This window comes from Solenopsis invicta, chromosome 13 (genome assembly GCF_016802725.1).
Source record: "Solenopsis invicta isolate M01_SB chromosome 13, UNIL_Sinv_3.0, whole genome shotgun sequence".
NCBI classification, from domain to species: domain Eukaryota; kingdom Metazoa; phylum Arthropoda; class Insecta; order Hymenoptera; family Formicidae; genus Solenopsis; species Solenopsis invicta.
The window spans coordinates 2905782-2929881 of NC_052676.1; the positions used below are offsets into that span (position 1 = coordinate 2905782).

At 33.0% G+C, this 24100-nt stretch overlaps 1 protein-coding gene across 3 annotated transcripts in view; it reads right to left on the minus strand.

Moving 5' to 3' along the window:
• Window positions 1–872: 872 nt before the first annotated feature.
• The window catches only part of LOC105197354 (cell growth regulator with RING finger domain protein 1), a 53941-nt gene continuing 30713 nt past the window's right edge, over window positions 873–24100 (minus strand). For 2 of the 3 annotated variants that reach the window (XM_026139280.2, XM_026139282.2), the window contains exons 3-6: window positions 9945–10116; window positions 9387–9528; window positions 7340–7447; window positions 4192–6445 (exon numbers count right to left, since the gene is read on the minus strand). In XM_026139280.2, the coding sequence (XP_025995065.1) occupies window positions 5957–6445; window positions 7340–7447; window positions 9387–9528; window positions 9945–10116 (911 nt within the window). In that variant the 3' untranslated portion in view covers window positions 4192–5956. Of the gene's footprint in view, window positions 6446–7339; window positions 7448–9386; window positions 9529–9944; window positions 10117–24100 lie in introns of all 3 variants that reach the window. The other variant, XM_026139281.2, reaches the window with a different exon arrangement.

The following is a 24100-nucleotide window of genomic DNA, read 5'->3' on the forward strand; positions in this document are numbered from 1 at the left end:
TCTGCTAAATCATGGACATGATCACTCTCATGCTTCTACTCCTTTCTTTGGATTTTCTTGTAAAATCTATCCTATCCAATTTTTTTGGTACGTATTTTTGTCCTACAAAAGGATTTTGTGATCTGTCAAACTAATTTCAAAAATTAATTTATTCTAAAATGCATAGATATTTATGATTCTCTTGAGATCAAACGTAATTCTAATATTATATCAAATATTTAATATTAGATCAAATATTGAGTCATTAGAAAACTAATTTTAAAGAAGACAGTTCGAACTTTCTCTAACTGAAAGATTACGATAAATACTGCAAGGTACAAAAAAATTATTTATGCAGCAAGATCTGAAGATTCTCAGATCAGCCATGAAATATTCACGAGATAATATTGGGCAAAATTTAAACAATTTATCGATTAATTACGACTAAAGCTTTAATGTCTGATTATAATACAATGATTATAATGATTAGTAAAACAATTAAAGTTATTTGATTGTTTTGAAATAAATTATTCAATTAAATTTTTAATAAAATTGAATTGATGAAAATAATTGTATTTGGTTGTAATTAATTTAATCGATTGATTGAAAACATTTAACTGCTGATTCAAATTAATCGTTATTACAATTGTTAATTACCGTTTTATAGTTTTAATTGATATAAAAAATGAAATAATTTATCGAATTAACTAATATCGACTAATAATTATATTTTTTGATTTTTCTTCTATTCTTTTAGTTAACAAATAAATTAATCGATTAATGCCCAACATTGATATATGAAAATTATTGACGTTTCTGATAATATAAACTTTTAATGACATTTATACATTATATTTATAGTGAAGAGCAACGATGAGCGAGCAAGAGATGTGTAAAATGCCAGCTAATACACTTTATTTAAATAAATTATGTACAGGTATGGTGCTTCGAGCGCGGATCGAGACGTTCGGCCCACGCTTTCTCATCGCTTAGAATATAAATTAAAGTGTTAAATTCCTTTACGATAAATTGACTGCAAAGGCCTTCGCTCTCTCGTGTCCTTCGATCACAACCATCTTTCCCTTCACCTCCTCCAGGATAATCCTCCTTAGAGGCCTCTTTCTCTCTTTTTCTCTCTCTCCTGAACGTGTCCCTCCTCACGTCACCCCCGTTCACGAGATGTGTTCACGCAGACGTTGTTAGAAATTATCACAGTCTGTCTATTTACAGCGTTAAAGATTAACGTGATGGTCCTAATCTAGAGAATTAACACCGCCTTCCACTCACGTGTCTTCGAATACTCTCTGTGCCGTGCGTCCACTAGCGTTTTAACGGTACAAAATTTCGACAAAAAACGCTGCACGCGTCTTCACACACGCACACACGCACGCACGCATACACACGCATGTAAACGGTAAATGTGGAATTTGCGAAGAAACGGATAATACTTTAACTGTACGTGCGAATCCGACGAAAACGCTTCTCGCGACGACGAGAGCCCTATTAAGGAAGTAAACTTACATGTTAATCGTAAGGAATCGTGGGGCTGAACGTGTAGGCCCATTTTATTTATTTTATTTAGAAAAAGAATTTTATTAGTTTTTAAAAAATAAAATAAATGAGCCTCGGTTCAGTAGAGAAGTGCGAACCACTTGAATACGAATCGAATCAGATGAGATAATTATATTAATAATTGAAAGTTGTTTTAACGATTTTTTATTTGATTCGAGTAAAATTTTGCCAATTTAGTTCGAACATGTGGATTTGAACACAGAAACAAAATTCGATTCGATTCGCACGTCTTCACCCCAGGTGCCTTACACAACACACATACATACAGACACGCACGCATGCATACATGTATATATCTACCAAGTATCGGACAACTTAATGACGAATTAGTACAATTAAAAACACCAATGTTCAGATGTAGAATTCCACGAATAGACGACATTTCTAGTTCGATTTTCATTTAAGAACGTCGTAAACAATTTCGAAAAACTATACAATCATTACATTGCTTGGGTCATTGTAATTTTAATGATACTTAAGATGATCTTAATCCTTTCGTACCTCCGGCTTTTTGCAAAAGAGAGGCGTTTTGTAAGAATGGCTTTATAGGTTTTTGAGAGTGTTGATTCCAAATTTACTATCAAAATTTAAATTCAAAATGGTGGTCATGAAATGTTATTTAAAATAAGCTTGGATTTTAGTTTTTTAAATATGTATTATATTGTTACGGAGTGCGTTGTCCTCGGACGTATTTAGAACGGTAAAAAAAGTTCTCTGACTGTAACAAATTGTGGGGTTGTCCACACATTACATATATAAACTATTATAATATTCATCACAATAAAGTTGTAATCACATTTAAATGAGACTTTCAGTGTATAATTAGCATTAGTTCTATAATATGTTGACATCTAAATCTTCATTATCTAAAAGTTTGATTTTTTTGCAAAAAATTTAGTTAATTATATTTTATTGAAAACATTACTTTTCAAAGTATGTGATTTTTTTACGTGTAGCCTGAACCTCCTTCATCAAATCGAGCCAAGATAAATCAATAGCATTACTTGTTTAAAAGTTATAATTTTTTTCGCACGTGTGACATACATGTCCCGAAGATACGAAAGGATTAAATATAATATCAAATTATACCGCTCCTAAAGTTGTTTCCTTACAAAGAAATGTGATACTAACGAATTATGAGATTGCGACGAATGAAGTAATATGAAAAAATATACTATCGCCGGTCTACACACAATCGCATATTGCACATTTTTGTTGTAATTGGATAACATCTTTGCTTTCAATTGCACCATAGATCTCGCTTATAATATATTTACATCTAACGTACTTACATACAAAATGTCGCATAGTAAAAATTCCCGGTGTGATCTCTCATATATATATGTACACGATCATTTATTTAGGGGAACGCAGTCGCAGTCCTCAAAATATTTAATACAATTTTGCAAAGTCTTTTTTTAGAAAATACAATCCTAAACGAAAATGTGCGCTACAAAAAAAGGGATTTGGATATAAATTAAATATCAGTTGAGTACAAATCAATTAAATAAATTAAATCATTTTTATCTAAAAAATATATAGTCCTTTTATTTTAATTTCTCTTGATTATGCAGTTAGGATGGGATCACGGTGGGAAGGGGACAGAAGAATAGTACTACTTGCTTACCGAAAACTTGTAATTATGTCGTATCTTCGGATTTAGGCAACTCTACAGATTCCCTTTGAAATAGGTCACCTGATTATTGGACGAGTACACTTGGCATCATTATGTCCTCACGTCTAAATTAAGCACTTTCGGATCGAATGTATCGTGCATAAATATTTTCGTATCGTGACAATAAAAAATACATAAAATTATTTTTTATTAATTAAATATAGTGTAGTTGACTGTTTAATGTTTTATTTAATTTCTTATACGAATATTTACGGAATTACGAATGCTTAGACGTGTTTGACTTGCGTTTAAATTTCCATGATTCCGAATAAAATGTCTCATCTCATATGCAAAGACATTAACGAAGCCGAGTGTATGACGATCCAGTTGGATCGTCCAGTTCGATCCGAAAGTGCTTAATTTACACGTGAGGACATAATGATGCCAAGTGTACTCGTCCAATAATCAGGTGACCTATTTCAAAGGGAATCTGTAGAGTTGCCTAAATCCGAAGATACGACATAATTACAAGTTTTCGGTAAGCAAGTAGTACTATTCTTCTGTCCCCTTCCCACCGTGATCCCATCCTAACTGCATAATTAAGAGAAATTAAAATAAAAGGACTATATATTTTTTAGATAAAAATGATGTAATTTATTTAATTGATTTGTACTCAAGTGATATTTAATTTATATCCAAATCCCTTTTTTTGTAGCGCAGTTATCGCTTGATATCTGCATCCTGCACAGGCAAAATGCGCAAATTTGTTACCGTGGTCAATCACTTCCTAATTAGGTGAACTGAGATTGTTCAGATGAGTCAAAATCCATAAAATTATTTTTTTATTAATTAAATATAGCGTAGTTAACTGTTTAATGTTTTATTTAATCTCTTATACGAATATTTATGGAATTCTGAATGCCTCGGCATAATCGACTTGCATTTAAATTTCCGTAATTCCGAATAAAATGTCTCATGTCATATGCAAAGACTTTAACGAAGCCGAGTGTACAACGATCCAACTGGATCGCTTGGTATCTGCCTCCTGTACAGGCAGAATGCGGAAGTTTGTTACCATGGTCAACCTCTCCCTAATTGGATGAACTGAGATTTGTTCAGGTGAGCCAGTCGACTGGCGATGATGCGAACAGTAAAACGGGAGAATATACTCGGTGTCTCTATATTACAGATTCGAAATTAATCTTCTCTCGATCAAAATTAAGAGCTTATTTTTGAAGCACGCCTTAAATTCATATTAAAAAAATATCGATATTGCGTAAGTAGAGAATAAAAAAAAATATGGAGAAATCTTAAATCAAATGTAATTTGTGGGTGTATGTCGAAAATTGTTGAATAGTCATAATTGAGTCAATGATGAATGATAGTTCGATTTTTCAGAAGAGAAAGTCTCTATGACAAAATCGCGTATAATTCTTGATTCCATAAGTGGGCATTTGAATAGAATTTCAACTTAAACTTCTTTTTTTCTAAAATACATGATATAAAACATTGAAAAGATTTGTTTTAAGATTATTTTAAATTTCTGACATTCTAAAAGAAATTATTAAAATTTTACACTTCCATTCAATAGAAGTAGTAGTTAAAAGCGAGTGCGGTGATTCTTTACGACACAGGAAAATTATTTGCACGTATTCCGTTGAATGGAGAACTGGGCTGTTACAGCGTTTTTCTCGCGAGTCCTCACAAACACTTTCCTTAGAATTAAACGATAAATCAAGATATCAGTATAACTTTGATACTTTTTGTTTTGTTCGATAAGCTCTACGAAAATTGATTCCAACGTAAATCAGAGATGGGAGCAATAGTTAATAGTTTATTGAACTAAATGTAACTTTTCCAACTCATCCTTATAAGCGCTATAATATTACTTAATATCAAATGATATTCCTGAAATATAAATAAAAAATGTTATGTCCACTGCTGATAATATTATATAAATATTATATGAAGAGATAAATAATATTATTTACTTCAATATTTTAAATCATCGGGAATATTACAACTTTTAAATGTAATAATTATAAAATTAATAAATTTATACAAAATAATTCACATTAATTTTTAATAATATTCGTAATATTATTAAAAACCATAATAATATTTGTAAAATTTCACCATAATTTCACGGATATTGAATATATTACAAATATTATGTAAAAAATGGACATATAACATTAACAGAACATCCCCATAATACTAAAATAATAAAAAGATTGAGTAATATTCTTGAAATATTATTTTAATTTTTAATATTTTTATAATATTTTGTCTAGAAATATTATGTGCTTATAGGCGTGTAGGAAAAATTAGGACGGAATAAAACTTGATCGTTTGTAAGCGGATGTAAGAATTAAAATATGGAGTTGCAAGTTGAAAGCATGAGAAACTGTTTCGCATATAAACGTGATGGTGAAACAAATTTGTCAATTACTGTGTCATTGAAAATATTACACGAAAATCAATCTGCGTTGCTATTTATCAATTGCCGAGAAAAAAAAGTAGGATACGGATGGTTTAGTTCACTGTGCATGTAACATTTTTATAAAACTTGAGCAATGAAAGAATGAAGTACAATTACTTCTGTTTTTTCGAGAAAAACACGCAATCATTTTAAGACATTGATATTCTACCACAAAGTTATCACCTCGGATTTATATAGAAATAACTGTGCAGAAATCGTCCGTACTAAACAAAAAGTCACCGCCGACCATCCTGACGCTCGCGTGTGCAGGACGTGCGCAATCTCCGAGTAGATAGAGCGCAACACTCCTATCGGGCGAAGCCGAGGAAGTCGGTGAGTCGGTCGTTCCAATCATGGAGCCAATGGGTCGGCCCGTGACTCGGTTGCCGTTGCTTGCACAGGTTGATCTCTTTCTCCGGCGGCATGTATTCCTCGCTGCGTATGCAGAAGTAGCTCTTGATCGGGCTGCGGCACATCGGGCACCGGTCAAGCTTGCCGAAGCATGAGGCGCAGATGCAGGTGTGCCGGCAGGGCAGCAGGGCACGCGACAGCGGAAAGTACTGGCAGACGACGCAGAGCTGTTCGCCCGTGGTGTTCCAGAGTGAGCCGCCCTCCTGGTCGCCGCTTTGGCCGGAGGCCACCAGAGTGCCGCGGCCACCGGCGCCGCCGGTGCCGCCAGCGGTGTCGTTGTTATTGCACGGCTCGGCGAGCGCCAGGGTCGGCGAGCCCAGACCCGCCGACGACATCGCGTCGCTCTCGTCGTAGTTGCTCGAGTTTCCCGTGGCCAGGTACAGTTGCTGCGGGAAAATCGCGAGCGCGAGTTGTCACGGTGTCGTTTGTCAGAGAGCGAGTTTCGAGAGACGGCGTCTCGAGAGACGCGTTCTTACGTTCAGAGAAAACAAAAATATTGATGGCAAGTATAAAAAAGTGACAATTATTATATGTTACATCAAAAGCAAAATTTCTCCGAGTTAAAAAAATTTGTTTGAATCAAAGAAATTTGTGCATTGCTATACGGTTAAAGAAGAGTTTCTTTGATTCAAAGACATTTTTTTAATTATTCCTTTTATTAGAATTAAAGAAATAGTTTGGGTAAAACGCAATCTTTTTTTTTCAAGTGAATGAAATATATTTTTTAAATCAAAACAAAGTAATTTCTTACATTTCTGTCAGTACTTTTTTTGAATTAAAAAATCATTTGTTTAAATTAAACAAATAATATATTTTTAAAAAGTGATTTCTTGAAATCAGATAAATTGTTATTTTCATCTCAACTTGAAGAAGCCAAATTAAAGAAAGAATTCATCAATTTAAGCATAACTTTTCTCTGAGTGTATTTATATACAAATGTATATATAAATTTTGATGTGCAGGATTAATTACATAATTGTACATAATTGAATAAACTATTTTTTAATAATTATCGTAATTGAATAACTATGAAATAGTTAATTCGATTACGTAAATTAATTTTGCATATAAAACTTGTATAGTTGTCACTTTTATAGTTGCCACCAATGTTTTCTTTTTCTTTTTTCAAGTGAATCTCTATCATTTTTGGAATATAATTATAACTACGAATGGTCTGAGAATAAACCTCTCGCGTTCAACTTCAAAAAACCTAATACCACAATATAATTAATGGTAGATACTGGGATTCACCTTTAAAAGCTAATTCAATTTGCACTCACCTTTAAGCAAGACAGTTGGCCGTTTGCCTGCTTCAGGTATTGCGCTAGAATCGAAGTTGGCAACGTGCACACGCTGTCTTTAATATGAACGACGTTCACCAGGGCCACCTTAAACAGAGATCAATGTCACGAGAGATGACGAATGATAATGAAAGTGAGACAATCCTGATGAAAATTTTCCTTAGAATTTTTCAGAATTTTTCACGTTTTAAATTCATGTAGATTTTTGAAAAAAAATTTTTAATTTTTTTCAGATTTTTAATGTTATTTTTTTCAAAAATTATAGAGTAAAAATTCTTAAATTACATCAGAATTTACATATGTGAAGACTTCTACAAGAGACGTAGACTTTTTAATATCTTTCCGTTATTTTTAGATTTTACGAGATTTCTTTAGAAATTATAAAATGAGAAATTCTAGAGAATATATAATAAGAATTCATATATAATGATTTTTAGAAAAGATATTGACTGTTTCAAAAAAGTGCTTCTTCTGTTATAATAGTATCGAATGAGTAATACGCCGATTATTTTTCATAATTCATAAACTACTGAATAGAATGAAAGACGCATTATGATACTTCCCTACTGCACACGTGTTAATGAAATGATAATAATGTTTTGAAGGTGAGCTCCTAAAAGGAAATAAATCTTAACATAATAAAGGAAGGATGGCGGTCGTGAAATATATTTACGGTTGTAGAACATCATGATATCTCGTATAATTCTCGTTGAATTTTAAAAACAACCATAACAATTACTTCGTTAAAGTTTATTTAGACGTTATAAAATGGTTGCTGGTCATTAGTATTCACTGTGTTTTTCTTTCAGTTTTTTGCAGCCAGCAGAAATAGTTACATGTGTATATTCTTTAAATAATTTTAGAAGTACATACATATTATTTCACATTAACCCTCGAATTATGCAAAACGTAATTCAAATTAAAACAACTGACACATAAGCGAACTAAACTCGAGGCTGAAAAGTTTTTCTAAATATTTATTCTCTCTCTTCCTTTATTATCATATCAAATGACAATAACAAAGCGTTGCGTGTCTTACTTCGGTATAATCCAATAAATGCATTCTTAACCATGGTATAAAAATTATCATTTCGCATCAACACTCGAACTAGACGTGCAAAATGCAATTCAAATTAAAACAACAGACTATTGCTATTTTAATTTGAATTACGTTACATATTAATAATTTAACTTTGGTCTAACTTAAAGGTCTTGAATGTAAATTTCAATTAATATTATTGAATTTAATGTGTGTCGTAATGTGTATGAGTAAAGTCTTGTTATATGTGGGCTGTGATTATAGAATATGTCATGTGCATCACTCTTGCAACTTTACAATCTCATTGTAGACGTCGTGTGTTTATTAGAAGCAAGGAAATTATTTTAAATAGTTTTAAGTTTTATTTAAAAAATTTTTCAAGTAAAAAAGTTATTAAAAAAGTTTTAATTAACTTTATAATTAATTTTTTTTTTTTTTAAGAAAAAGTAATGCCTTTTACGATATTAATTGCTAATATTCCATCCTTTTTTCCTTCTTCAATAAAATGTAAATCACGTTTGTTCTATATACTCAATAAATTTCTATCTATAGAATGATTGGTAAAACTCTTTGCGACTAATAAACTGGCATTAATTAGAATTATGTCGTATTAGTATTTAGTGACAATAAGTTATTGTAAAAAAAACGAAATGGTATTCCACAATCCCTCCTTTTCTCTACAATATTAAATACAAATTAAGCACAAATATACAGATGTCTGATTTAAATTAAAATATTATATATCCTTATTTGAGTATTTTAGATAATCTGAAAAATATTCGGATTTTTTTCAAATTAACACAACATGTAAAATAATTAAATTTGAAAAATTTTGAAAAAAATATTCACATTTTTTTCAAATTATTTTTGAAAACATTTCAATTCGGTCCAAAAGTCAAAAATTTTCAAACAAACGTTACGTAAATTTATCTAGAAATTCTGAAAAATTTTCACCAAAGATTTTACAAAAATAAAGAAATTGCTCACAGTTTCGTCGGGATGGGGATCCCGATTGTCTCTTCGAGTTAGGAAGATCACCAGAGGGTAGCAGAGCCGTGGCGGGGTACCGAGCTCAAGTTCCGGAGCCGGTAGCGACAATCTCAATGTTTCCTCACCGTGCGGCTGTCTACTGGAGTTTCGGTCAAGGAGAATACGGTGATTGAATAAAAATACGAGTAAAAAAACATGAAAAAGAAAAAACGAAAAACGTTCGAGTCGACCAATCGCTGCAAGCGCGTTATTGAAAATATAGATTGATTAGTCTAAAATTAGATCGAGGGAAAAATACTCGACTGAGAATGTGACCGTGATCGATCGATTATTGCGACTTCTCTCGCGTGTCCTCGGCTTAACTGGTTCAACGCGAACACCGCGCGATTACGTAATTCCCTTATTTAAATAAAAAAACCGTTAAATCTTTGTAATGCGGAAGACAAATTGGAACTATAATTGGACATGATCCAACCGGTCTCCGCTGGATTACTCGAAATTACACCCAGTGACTAGAGTCGACTCGCGGAGCGGCTAGCGAATAGCGAAGGATACGTTTGCGGTGGCGTGAGGTATTGCGCGTGTCCCTGTAAAAGGGTCCCGTTCAGTGACGCATCCCGTAACGTGCTCCACGGCTTCCAGAGCGCCAGGTGTAGCTCTCTTATGCTGACGCCCCAGATTGCCTGCAGCGAGTACTCCACTTGGCTAGACACCTCGCACTCCACCTCTGAAACAGAATGTTTATAAGCTTCAGTGAGTTGAGTTCAACGCGTGACTGTACTAATGAAAAGGGAGACATCTCATTTGGCAGTCCACCCAAATTTTTCAACAAGAAAATTAAATTTGAAGAAATATTCAAAATAAAGCTCTTGACACCCCGTTTTTAAACGTGCACATGGGTGTCAAAGTAAAGTCAGGATCCAGAAATTTGGGTCAAAATGATACTAAAGTATAACAGCTGACCTTAGCGTTGTCTTGCCGACTTTGATCATTTTCTTCATCAGCTTTAAGAAAAAGCGAAAAATTCTGCAGAATATGTAACTCGCTCTAATTATTATGAAAAATAATTAATAAATAATTCACTCGATTAGAGTAAATGTATTATAGTAAAATTTCAAGTGATACTTGTATGTTATATGAGGAGTAGAAAATATTTTTTTCTTAATGTAAAATTATTGATATAAGTACATGAAACATATAGCAAAAGTATGGTCAGTTTTTAAACATACTCGTCATTGTGATAACGAGACTTTCTCTTGTTCGGTTGACATAGATTTTATCGCAAATTGTGCAGAATACTTTCAGTCAGGAGTCAGGATAAAAAAGAACAAAAAAAAAATAGCAAAATGGCGCATATTATTAATAAAAGAATCAATTTTAAAAATGTTTTTCGGTATAAAACAATTAGTATCTCAGAATAGAAAGTTTTTATAGGCTTGCCTCTAGCACATGCGATAACGGTTGAAAACAATTTCTTTTTATCTTCCAGTCGCATTAGATCCAGTTTGCATGATCTGTAATTTGCAATTAGAACTCCAGATAAAATTCTATTTATCATTTTATACAAAAAATGATACAAGACGCATGAAATGTGCAGTATAAAACAAATGCATATATATATATATATATATATATATATATATATATATATATATATATATTAAATACTCATGAATTGTAAATGACATGAGTTACAACATTAGATTACTGACATCTTGTCGTCTACATGATATCTTGGGCCAGGCAGCAAGTTACTCGTTTATTAACTGAACATAAGAAATATCCTTTCCAATACGTAGTGAAATCTATCAATTACAAAGATAAACATGCTCGTTTCGATTACCGATGGATTAGAAAGGATTCCGAACTAAAATGCTAAGTAAATCTTTAAATTGTTGTCTACTTTAACTTAAAAAATTGTGATATGCTATAAATTTTACGTTTAAAAGTTCGTCATGTAGCATGTTAAGTTAAGTATATACCTGGCTCTTTTCTGGTATGCCGCAACTTACGCCAAATATTTCTTTTACGTTTACGAAATTTATTTCTACGAACGGATATTGTTGTAACTGCAGATACTGTTGAAACTTATTACTATTGAAATTAATATTATTATGAAAGAATATTTTATAGTATACTTTTATTATATTTACATATATTTCTTAATAACCATGTTATATTTTTATAATAACGCAACTATGTCAAAGAAAAATCAATCAGATATTTTATACGTAATTTGTATAAAATTATAAATAGAATTTTGTCTTGAATTCTGTCGCAAATTATGAATCGTGTAAAATAAGCTTTGAAAAATTATGCTTCTGGAAAATTTCAATTCATTCCGAGTGGTAGTATTTTCATTATATCGATTGAAGTAAATTTCCATTCGTTTTAAGTGAAATTTCACTTGAAAAAATTTAGAGAGTACGGCTGTTTTTCGGTTCTTTACACGAGTCGAGTATTTTTTTCTCTAACGACTCTCGGGAACTTTAAACGGCGATAATCTCCCGGGTTTTTCGCTCTTCAAACATTAAGACTGCCATTTTCGCCGCAATTATTACACCGTCCGAAGTTATGCTGCCGCGAATGACGAAAAAAGAAGAAAGAGAAAAGAAGAAAGGGGAAAATTCATTCGTCGACTTGATGGACTTTCGTTCGTCGACGTCAGGATAAATATCCAGTAAACGAAAATGAATCGAAATGGATAGAAATGAATTCTTTTCGATGTTTCCAAATTCACGCCTCAGATTTTTTTAATTAATTTGAATCTAAAAATAATATAATATAGATATAAGTGCATCCGAATTCAACATCCTTGTAAACGCGTAATCCTATTTTTATATTAAATAATATTTCTGAAATATTAAAAAAAATGGTTATATGACCACTCCTGATAATATCATATGAATATTATTTATATAAATACGTGACAAGAGTAAATAATATTATTTACTTCAATATTTTAAATTATCGAGAATATTGTAACTTTTAAATGTATTCGTTATAAAGTTTATAAATATTTCATTCATGATAATTTACATTAATTTTTGATCACAATAATATTCATAGAACACTTTTATAATATTCTACGGATATTGAAGTAATACACCACGAATATTATTATATGTAAAAATGGACATATAACATTAATTATAACATATAACATTAACAATATTCCCATAATATTAAAATAGTATTAAAAACATTGAATAATATTTTCAGAATATTATTCAATATTCTGGGTGAACATTGATGAATAGCTCATTTTATATTTCAGTTTATTTGAATTAAAAAATAACATAATGGTAATCCATTCGAATTGAAAATGAGGAATAGCGCATTTCGTATTTTAATCTATTTCAATCCATTTGAATTCAAAAATAGACTGCAACGGATTAAAATACGAAATGCGTAAAATATTCCGGGATATTAAAACGCGAACGCGGATAAATTAAAATAAATTACACTTTTCACTTCATTTGTGTTTCTTTCGTTTGCTGGGTATAGAAAACGCTCAGGATATTACAAATTACAAGCTCGCGGAGGTTTAATGTCAAGATCAACATAACGATCTACGTAATGTTCTCGAGCTATCGCTGCAATTACGGATACTACCGATTGGGGAGGGGGGGGGGGAGGAACGGGGTCGTTTTCCAATTGCATCTTCATTTATTATTGTCACTTCATTCATCCGTTCGCCTAATCGGCGATTATCGTCTTTACGAGGAAAAGATTTACGGGAGAGGAAAAAAAAAAAAAAGCGCGCGCGGGCTCGATTAGACGAGCGTTGGCACGTAATGCTCGGATTATTAGTTTTACGATCGCTTTACGCGTCGTTTACGCTCGCGCAATAATTCGGCTTGCGGATTGTAACGGCACGTGACGCAATATGTAGATAAAATAAGGCGCGCGGACCTTAACGAGAGAAAGAGAGAGAGAGGGAGAGACCGGTATATTGCCTACACTACGAAATTTTTAGTCCGGCGTTTTCTTTTCTCCGCGTGCCCTCAACGTTCGGTGCCGAGACGCTCGCCGCTTAATTGCGCAAAGGAGGAGATTTTGCAACGCTCCGTAATTCACCATCCTTGCAAGAGCCGCGCCGCGTACACTTTTTTTTCCCGCCGACGCTGAAGAACGCATCGCCGATCGCATCCGCGATACGATCTTACGAGCTCCCTCCTCGTACGTATGTACCCCTTTTCCAGCAGTTGCCTAATGATAAATCGCAGGCGACTGTGCCGCGCGACGAATTGTGTACATTGGGCGTTTTAGGAGTGCCTCTCTTGAGAGACGTTCATGCATCGTTCATGCGATTCGGAATATAAAATATGGAATGCACTAGAGTTCCTCGAGTAAGAGTTGGGACACCGCGAGTGCGATGATCGTTCGCCGTACAGATGTAATAATAGGGAAGCAGCGGTGAACGAAACAGAATGTCGTCACCACATCGGTGAATGAGCAAATAAGAAATTGAGCCAGCCAACAAATAAAACTAAATATAAAATGTTATTTATTTACGTTTAAAAAAAAATTCAAATACATTTGCAAGTAAAAAAATATTTTAATCAAATTTTAACTTCTGCATCATTTTAATTTCTAAATTTAATTTAAAAAAATATTTTTTCTTAAAAAAAAAAAGAAAATAGATGGGAAAACAGGTGAACGAGACAGAATGCCGTCATCGGTGAATAAGCAAATAAGAAATTGACAATAAATAAAATTCTATTTACATTAAAAAAAATTCAAGTAAAAAAAATTTGATCAAATTTTAATTTCTATATAATTTCAATTTCTAAATTAAATTTAAAAACAATACTATTCTTAAAAAAATAAAATAAATGCGATAGGAAAACAGATGAACAAAATAGAATTAGTGTCACTGCGCCAGTAAACGAGCAAATGAAAAATTGAACCAGCTAAGAAATAAAATTATAAATAAAATTTAATAACATTTTAATCAAATTTTAACTTCTACATAATTTTAATTTCTAATAACAATAGTTTGAACTAACTTTCTTTTATCTTTAATGAATAATTTGAACCACTTAAGTCTTCTTTAAAAAAATAAAAGAAAATAGATGTAATAGGAATGCAGCAACGAACGAAACAAGTGTCATTGCCCCGGTGAATGAGCAAATAGGATAGTGAATCAGCCAACACATAAAACTAAAAATAAATACAACATAATTACATTTTTAAATAAAAAAAAGTAATATTTTAATCAAATTTTAATTTCTAAATTTAATTTCAAAAAATTCCCTCTTTAAAAATAAAAAAAAATTGCATTGGATTTACTGCAATCAGTAATCTGATAGTAGCTATTCGGTAGCATAATGCAGATAGATTTTTTTATTCCCGTCTGTAATCTTGTCATCCTCTAAACGACCTATTTGAGTGTTTGCCATCAATAACGATAAAACAAATTTAAAACAGTGGCGAAAGGTCATGCTACTGAATTCTTGAAAGACGCTTCTCTCACGACTGCGCAATCCCGAGCGGCGCGAACGAGCGGCAACGCTTTAATTAATAATGGTGCATACGAAATCGGACGCGTTGTACGCGTGACATTTTCGTCGGATTTACGACCGCGGCCGTTGGTACGCGCATATGTCCCCGTCCCCTCGGTGTTGGTCGCGACGAGCATCTTCTCGGCGAGAGTTTGAGGTAGGACAGCGACGGTGACGGCGTTACGGCGGTTATTTCACGGCTGGTTACTAAAAATTATTGCGTAAGAAACGCGCTTTCGACTTTTCTCTCTCTCTCTCTTTCTCCCCCTCTCTCTTATCGACACGGTCTCGTTCCGAGAGATGTCTACTGCGTAAGGAAACCAAGGGGGTTTCCAGGTCGCGTCACACTTCTCCCCGGCTGCCGCGCTCTCCTCTAATCACTCGATGATCTCGTGCGAGACAGAAAAAATAAGAGAAGAGAAGGAGAGGAGGAGAGATAAATGGATACATAGCCGATCGCCGTTTGTTGTGCGCTTTGCGATGGCATCGTACAAAAATCAATGATCCGCATGCTCAACTCACTTTTATCAATATAGGTATGCGCTTTTAAACGTATGGTTTGCGTTACGTAAAATTTCAGAAATAAATGTACGCGTTTTATCGATAAGAATGAGCTTGGAATATGGTCCAATATGCTTAAAAGCGCTTTTATCGATAAAGGTGAGCTGAGAACATGGGCCAGTCAGCGTTAATGCAGAATTGTGTGTACAGATACAAAGATAATACAAGATATCAGATACAACATGCAAATACAAAATATACATGTACGAACAGTACATTTTAGGAAAGCAAAAGAATTTATTTTCAATGATAAGAATCAGTATTATTTTTTAAACATATATTTTAATAAATAATTAAAAAAATAATTTTACATATTTATTTTTCTTTTTTGAAAATACAAAATGTATATAATATATAGAAATGTATATTGTTTATAAATTAAATCAATGTTGAATTACAACATCTGTAAGACATAGATTCAATCGACATTCGATGTTTCCGTAATGTATTTTCAACGTCGAATCTACATTTCGTGATGTTGCCGCAATATTCGCAATCTGCAATTCAATGTTGCTGAGATGTCAATTCATTAATGTTTGCTACATGGGGATAAAATACAAAGACACAAGAATAATAAAGCAAAACGCAGGTGTAATAACAATTAAAACAATAATCAAATATAAGTATAATAATAAAACAAAAATACAAAGATGGTAAAGATAAAAGGCAAAGTAGGAGACGTAAGGGGGGAGGCGATGACAACGAGCCGCCGAAACACCGGAAACGATTGCACCGTCGTTCTCGAACGAGAGAGATTACTCCCCTCCCTTCTGAATTCGATTGAGGCAAGATGAATTGGAGTCTAGGTTGCGGTAGCCTCCCGCGCGAGTTGTCGCGACTCGGGACCCGAACGTCGCGTCGCGTCTCGCTGTTTAGCTTTCACTTTCGTTCGCCTCTCGCGAAATACCGCGCGATCTCGAACGCGCGCGAGCCCGATCCACCCGCGTCCTCTGCGTTCGTCTCGCCGATTCTTATAAGAACACCGAAAAGCCGAATATCGCGATCGTAAAATTCGCGGCTCGCGAAACACTCGGAAACGTTTCTTCATCAAATCGTCTTCTCGTTTATTCTTAGCCGATGTGCGTTTCCATGTATTTTTGTTTTCTTCGATTGGTAAACGCGCGTTTGCGTTACGTAAAATCTCAGAAGTGAATGCACGCGTTTATCACTAACAATGAAGAGCTGAGATGAGTCAATAATGATTTTATTGTTGAGCTGAAAATGGATGAGAGCATCGACGCGGAACTTATATGTTAGTGCAGAGCTATAAAGATATATATGCACACAGTGTTGTAAGAAGACACGTTTTAAAATAACGAGCTATAGTTACGATTACTCGAAGAAAAATATGATAGAAGAAAAATAGATACAGATTTTCTATAATATGAATAACTAAGATAAAAATTCATTTATTAAAAAAAAAATTCGAGATTACAGATACTTTGTATAAGGCAAGTCATGGAAAGATACCACTTCGAGTATACTTTGCTTACAATTCAAGATTAACTAGTTTGATTTGCTAATTTGCATTATACTGTTGCGAAACTGGAAGGAATATTTCGATACTAATAAGAATCAGTAAAGATTTATAAGAATACAGGAAGATAAATCGTCGAGTATAACATTTAATAACGTAATAACTAGGCTTGGTGGTTCAATAGTTACTTTAAAACCAAATAACTGTTACATAGTGTCGAGCCATGTTTTTTGACGGTTACAGTTAGCATAGATAATTAATAGAATATTATACGAATATTATTAACAATTAAAATAATATTATTATCAATATTCCGAGAATATTATTTAATACTTTTTAATATTATGGGAATACTGTGTTAATGCTACATATCCGTTTTTATATTTGTGGCATATTACTAAAAAGGTTCTACGAATATTATTGTGATCAAAAATAAATGTAAATTATTATTCATAAAATATTCCTAAACTTTATAATTGTTATATTTAAAAGTTATAATTCCCGATCATTTACAATATTGAAGTAAATAATATTATTTATTTCTTCATATAATATTCATATAATTATCCGGAGTGGACATATAACCATTTTTATTAATGTCTTAAAAATATTATTTAATATTAAAGTATATTATGCGCTAGGGATGAATGTTTGAGTTTTTTTAAGGGTATTTAGCATGATCTTTTTCTATTTTTGCAAGAGAAATTTCAAAAAGTGACACTGTATATACTGAGAAAAAAAAGTTGAAATATCAGCCTGCAAACGTTACTTGCGACGTTCAATATTTATTTAAATTGATTGTCTCTAAAAAAAAAAAAAAAATTAATTGTGGTGAAATATGTATTTCCGTGAAATATCGTGTATTTCAGCTTTTTTATTAATCTTTATTTGCTAAGACTAAAACTGCTTTTTTTTCGCATTTAAATTTATTTGGGGAATACAAATTGATATATTTGCCTATTTATATCGTATAACTTTTTTCTCTTTATGTATCTCCTTTCAATGTCAATGAGAGGGAAAGGATTACTTGATCCAAATAAGTATCTTACTGGGATTATACAAATAACTATTTTACATCAAATAATACATGTAATATTTACTTCAAAAAATATTTACTTGTTTTATGTAAATCAGTTATTTGGCTACTATTAACAACGTATTTTACTTGAATCAAATAAGCTTGTCCATCAGTGATGTATCTAAAAAGTGATTATCTGAAAAAGTTACATATAATTTGTTCTTCTTTCACCTTTTAAACAATGCGCTTAACGAGCGCAATTTCAATCTGTGCTTTTTATATACATTAAATTATACATTTTATAATTAATGTGTGGTATTACTTTGTATAACAGATTATGTTAAGCACGTTTTTGTTTATAATGTATTCATGCGGGAATCGCACCACTCTCTTTTCCCCTCCCGACTCAAGTCGCGTGATTGAATAATCAACGTAACCGTCTTAGATTACCACATAATCATTATCTATTTATCCTAATCGATTCCTCATGCCTTTTCGGAGAACTTTCCGTTGATCACGTGTACCTTTCTGCTGACCAAGTTAATTAACCTTACACTGAAAAAAAGTTTGGTAACAGATATCAAATGTTAATTGAAATGCTAATATTGCCAATCAAACATTTGATTAATGTAATAAAAAATAATTTGACTTTTCTAAATATTTTGTTAATATTACTAAATATGCTTAGTTTATTAAATGTTTAGAAAAGTAATTGGCATCGAAACCTAATTAGTATCTCTTAAAAAAAATTTTTTTGTTAATCTTTCTGTGTGTATGCATGTGCACGGTGTGTCCCGCAATTCAAGAATCAAAATGCTACAGCAAGAGAATTGTCGACACATTAGGTAAAAAAGTTAATTGTAAATTTTTATTTCCAACTTTAATTTGAGTGATCAAAGATTTAAGATCCAATTACAGACTTATTGTTAATGGTCAGCTGTTCATGAGTCATGTAATATTAGTCACTGCATGATAGGTGATAAAATTAAACCTATGATTATGGCAAAAGAATTCTAAAAAAATTAAGTAAGTTATTTGTAAATTTTTATTTTATAGTTATTTTTTTTAGATGTAATGACTTAATTAAGCTGATCAATCGATTAATTAGCTTTAAGAGTCTTTATATCTAAAAAAAATAATATTTGCGTGTGAAATAAAAATTTACAAATAACTCTTTTACTTACTGCATTTTTACAGAATTCTCTTGCCACACAAAAAAAAATTTAGTATCAAATCAACAATCTTTGTTTCATATATAAGCAAGAATATAAAATCTTGGAAGAATTTATAATCTTAAACAGACATGATTTGCTTACATGAAGAAAATTTTTCTCTTCATGTAAGCAAATTATGTCATTTTAAGGCTATAAATTCTTCCAAGATTTTATATTCTTGCTTATATATGAAACAAAGATTATTGATTTGATAGTAATTTTTTTGTGTGCATAATACTTTGATCGCAAACTTCGGGACACCCTGTATATATTCAAATAGCAAAATGCCAACAGTGTGCAGCAAATTCGATCACAATTGCAGAGAAATTTCCTGTCCACCGTGTCCTAATTTAAGCTTGGTCTCTGTCATTACGATTCGCTAGCCATAGTGTAACAACAGAAATGCATAGCGGGAACAGTGCGCACCTTGTCATTATATTGTCATAATGCAGAGCCCTGTGGGGCTCTACTGCTCGTTTTCCGATACATTTCTAACGTTGTTAGAAAAACGGTGGATTGTGCTCGGCCGTTACTGGAATTCTACCGATATATTATGCAACACGCATAACATTTGCAATACATGCTCTCTTGGCAGGTATATGGCTCGGTTTGCTATGGCTATAATCTCGGTATAATTTAAATTCTCGTTGTTACCAATAAAAGCTTCGTACGGTGTGTTATCGTTAATGTTAAAACGGCGATAAATGTCAGCACGAAAGATCTTTCAACGCCGAGAAAAGAGGAAGAAAAAAGGAATTCCTCTCCTGTGGGCTACGTGACTGAGAGGTATCGAGAGCCGATCGCCGCCATCGTGTCGATCAAGGTCCTCACGATGATCAACAGCCGGCCGAGAGTTGTCCATGCCAATCGTTTACGTGACCCTTTCATGTGCGTAAAGGTGAATTGAGACCGAACAATGAGCGCAAACGAACGCGAACAAACGCAAACGAGTGCCTCATTTCAATGACCGCCGCATTGACTGGCGACGTCGTCCGCACTCATTGAAGCCAGTTAGGGTTGTTCCCTCGAATTTTATAAAACAATTCCTCCGAAAATTCCCCGCTTTTCTCCAGGAATTTCATTCAAAGTTTTATGTACACTCGGAGAAAAGTTTCCTCCAGCAAATAAAAATTTGCTTGAATCAAAGAAATTTGTGCATTGCTGTACGATTATTAAAGAAGAGTTTCTTTGATTTGAAGAGTTTTTTTTTTGTTGTTCCTTTTATTGAAATGAAAGAATTTATTAGTTTGATTGTGTAACTCAAATCTTTCTTTAAATGAAAAAAATATAATTTTTGAAACTAGAACAACTAAATTAGTTGTTACATACAAATAATTTATTTATTTTTAAAAATGACTAATAACGTCATTTCTTGAAATCAAATAAATTTTTATTTTTACTTCAACTTAAAATCAAGTTAAAGAAACGATTTCATTCATTCAAACGTGACTTTTCTCTGGGCATAAGATTGAAGAATTATTTTTATGTGGCATTGAAATAAATCACACGAATCACACGAGATTGCACACATGAATACATGTGGTTATAAAAGATATTTATTGCTAATCAATTGTCAACATTTTGTATTGTCAAAAATTGGAAAAAAATTATATAAAAAAAACAATTTTGTCAGAGATAGATGAAATTTAAATTTAAAAATAAAATTTCCAAAAGTTTCCTCGAGTACAAATAAAATCCCATGAAAATTTATAATTTTCAAGAATGAAAAAGAAATTACAAGTTTTTCCAATAGTAAACGTCCTGCTGTCCATTCGTATTCGTGCTCGTTCGTCTGATTTGAACTCGATTGCACTCATTCGATTTCTTGCCGAGAGAAAAAAAAATCGCTTTCTCGTCCATAAATATTCGTAAATAATTCGCCCTGCCAGCTCGGTCTAAATCCACTTTAAGGGTCGTCGCTCAAGCTCATTGAAGCAAATTTATTCGTTCGTGTTCGTTCGTTCGCTTCGTCTGGACCGGTTGTGAAGGCGTACGTGCGGGTTTGCACGTTTTCACCGCGATCCGGTGATCCGTTAAGTTGTTTATGGCCTGAAATTACCTATTACTGTTTTTCACACACTAGAACGAGAAATATTCCTTCGATGACACCACGATTGTATCCTTATTTAGCCAACTGGCCGTAGGTGTAGAAAAGCCACACGGGGAACGAGCAACGCGCGGTACTGGTTGTCCTAAGGTTAACATCGCCGTTTTTCTGGGGGACAGCGGCTGAAATGAGCTTTGTGCGAAGTCTAGTCTGTCCCTGCGCGCGAGCGGCGTGTCTCCGAATTTGTGTGTCATGTCTGTTTGAGTTTTCTTGGTCGTACCCGAATTACTGGGACAGGAAAGAAATTGTCATTTTAACTTGTCACTGAAACTTCTTCAATAAACACAACGGTGTGGACTGATCTCATATAGATTAAGATTGCAAACAGAAAACGTTCCAACTGTGTTGACCGTTCTAACAAACTTTCTGCTTTCCCATGAGCCACAACCAATTGGCAAACAATTTGTAGTCCAGGCAAGATAAACGAAAATATTCACACTCCTCAGAAATATATAATTAAATCTCTAACAATAAGTGAAATATAAGTGTTGCGATTTTCATGTGATATTGATATAATTTATGATAAATATTTCTAAATGCCAGTTTACTTGTAATATAATGTAGTTTTTATTAAGTGTGGAATAACACTATATATAAAAAAAAAAAATTAAATGACTAGTTTTTACATATGGATTAGCATTTTCCATGTGCCAACATATATTTCGCAAAAAGATTGAAACTTGTCCCTGGATTTGGTATAAAAAATATCTAATAACCATAAATTATGCTTCTCTTTGTGTCGAGAAAAGTTGAGATTCTTAAAATTTGAGAAATTAGCAATAAAAGATCCTTTATTTTATTATTTATTACCGGTATCGTATGCGAATAAAAATTAAAAGAAAAATAAGGAAAGTCTCGAAGTCCGAAAAGGAGATAAAATAGAAGAACATTTACATATGTAAAACATCGAACAGACACATTCTTTCTAATCCCTGATTAAATCGATTCGATCCAATCAATTTGATCATTATGCAATGGATATCTGACACCTTCAAGATCCCCGCCGCGTAAAAAAGTTGATGGAGAAATAAAAGACGGAAAAATTGAGAAAAAAATAATAGGAAACATTATTATTATTATTATTATATTAAATATATATATTGAAAATATTAAATACTTATTATTATAATATTATATGTAAAATATTAAATATTTATTATTATTATAATTCGAATAAAAAATCGAGTTAAAATAAAAATTCATGAAAACTTAGAACACTACACTGATAAAAATTGTTTAGATTCGAGAAAATGTGCTATTCTAAAATCATTTCCTTGATTAAAAAAAAAAAAATACTTAATAAGTTTAAAAATAAATAATTTTACATTAATATTTAAATCAAATAATGTTAAAATAAATATGTTTACTTGAACATAGGAAATTTTTCTTCAGTGTATAAAAGCCGAATCGAACACAAATTGAACTTCTATTTCAAATCTCAATTAATCTCGATTGATAAAAAAATCGGCTTGGCAAGTACCTAACGATGTTTCTTTGTGTTCGACACTCTCGGCGTCCTCGCTTGTAAAAAAAAAGAAAAGAAAAGAACTGACGGAGAAATTAGTACATAAATTCTGCCCCTCGCGATTTCGTGACCTAAGAGTCGAGGCAGGCGCGGCGGACTGGTTCGCGATTCTAATGACCGGCAACCGGCTACCGGCAACCGGCAACACGCGGGCCGGCCGCGCGCCGCCGGCTGTTGCTGGCGCAACCGTACGCGATTACGTAATGGAATCCGATAATTGAGCGAGCCCGACCTACCCGTGTCTACACGAGTGTCTATCCGCCAACGCCCGGTCGTCTCACGGTCTCTTGTGCTTACGCGTCGCGACTACAGCAGCCGCGACGGGCTTCCTCCCAAGGACTCCCTGCGGCTTCTCCGAAGAGGAGACGCTACGCGCGGAATCGCGAGATCCGCGAGTTTCCTCGACGAAAAAGGGTCGACAATTTCTCCCTCGGCAAATCGACATTCCTTACACTTTGTTCCAGGCAGCCTGGAATCGCGCGCGAATGTGCGCGAATTATTCGAACTGGCCTTTCACCACTCGGTCTCGCGTACACCGCGTAATCGACGCATCGAAATCTCCATAGCGAATAGTCTCCGAGAACTGGGTTAGATCCTTATCGTTAATGTGTTTTCGTAAGCCTTCAAAGACCGTATTAAGTCGGATTCCATCTGATAATCAGGCCTTTCCTTCGAGCCACATTTGAATTCATTGAAACTTGGTCGCGAGAGAAACCTTGTTTTTATTCTCGATTAACTTTTATACCGAAAAAAAAATTTGGCAATGGCTACCAAATGTTGAAATAATGCTAATTAAATATTTGCTTAATGTAACCAGAGCTAAATTTGCTCCTCTGAATATTTAGCAAATATTACCATATTTAGTAACATTTACAAAATATTTAGAAAAGTAAAATTGTTTTTTGTTAAGCAAATATTTAATTGGCATTGTTTCATTCAACATTTAATAGCTGTTATCGAACTCTTCTTTCAGTGGTAATAAAAATAATAAAGATAGTAGGTACCAAGTTTAGGCAACCGTTTAGTAACATAGATTAATTACTATTATTATTACGTCTAATTATATTAATCCAACATTTAATTATAATTATTTCGCCAAAGCTTGATTATCATTTCTAAACTCTTTTTCAGTGTGAAAAAAGGATATCTTCTTGATATCGTCATGTTCATCTGATTCCGACCACTTTTTTATCTATTTAAAGTGATTTTTAAAAAATCTCTTAAAATTAAAAAAAAACGAATGTCCGTATTTCATTGAAATAATAAAATGTATATACATTGAAAAAAGTTTAGTAGCACTAT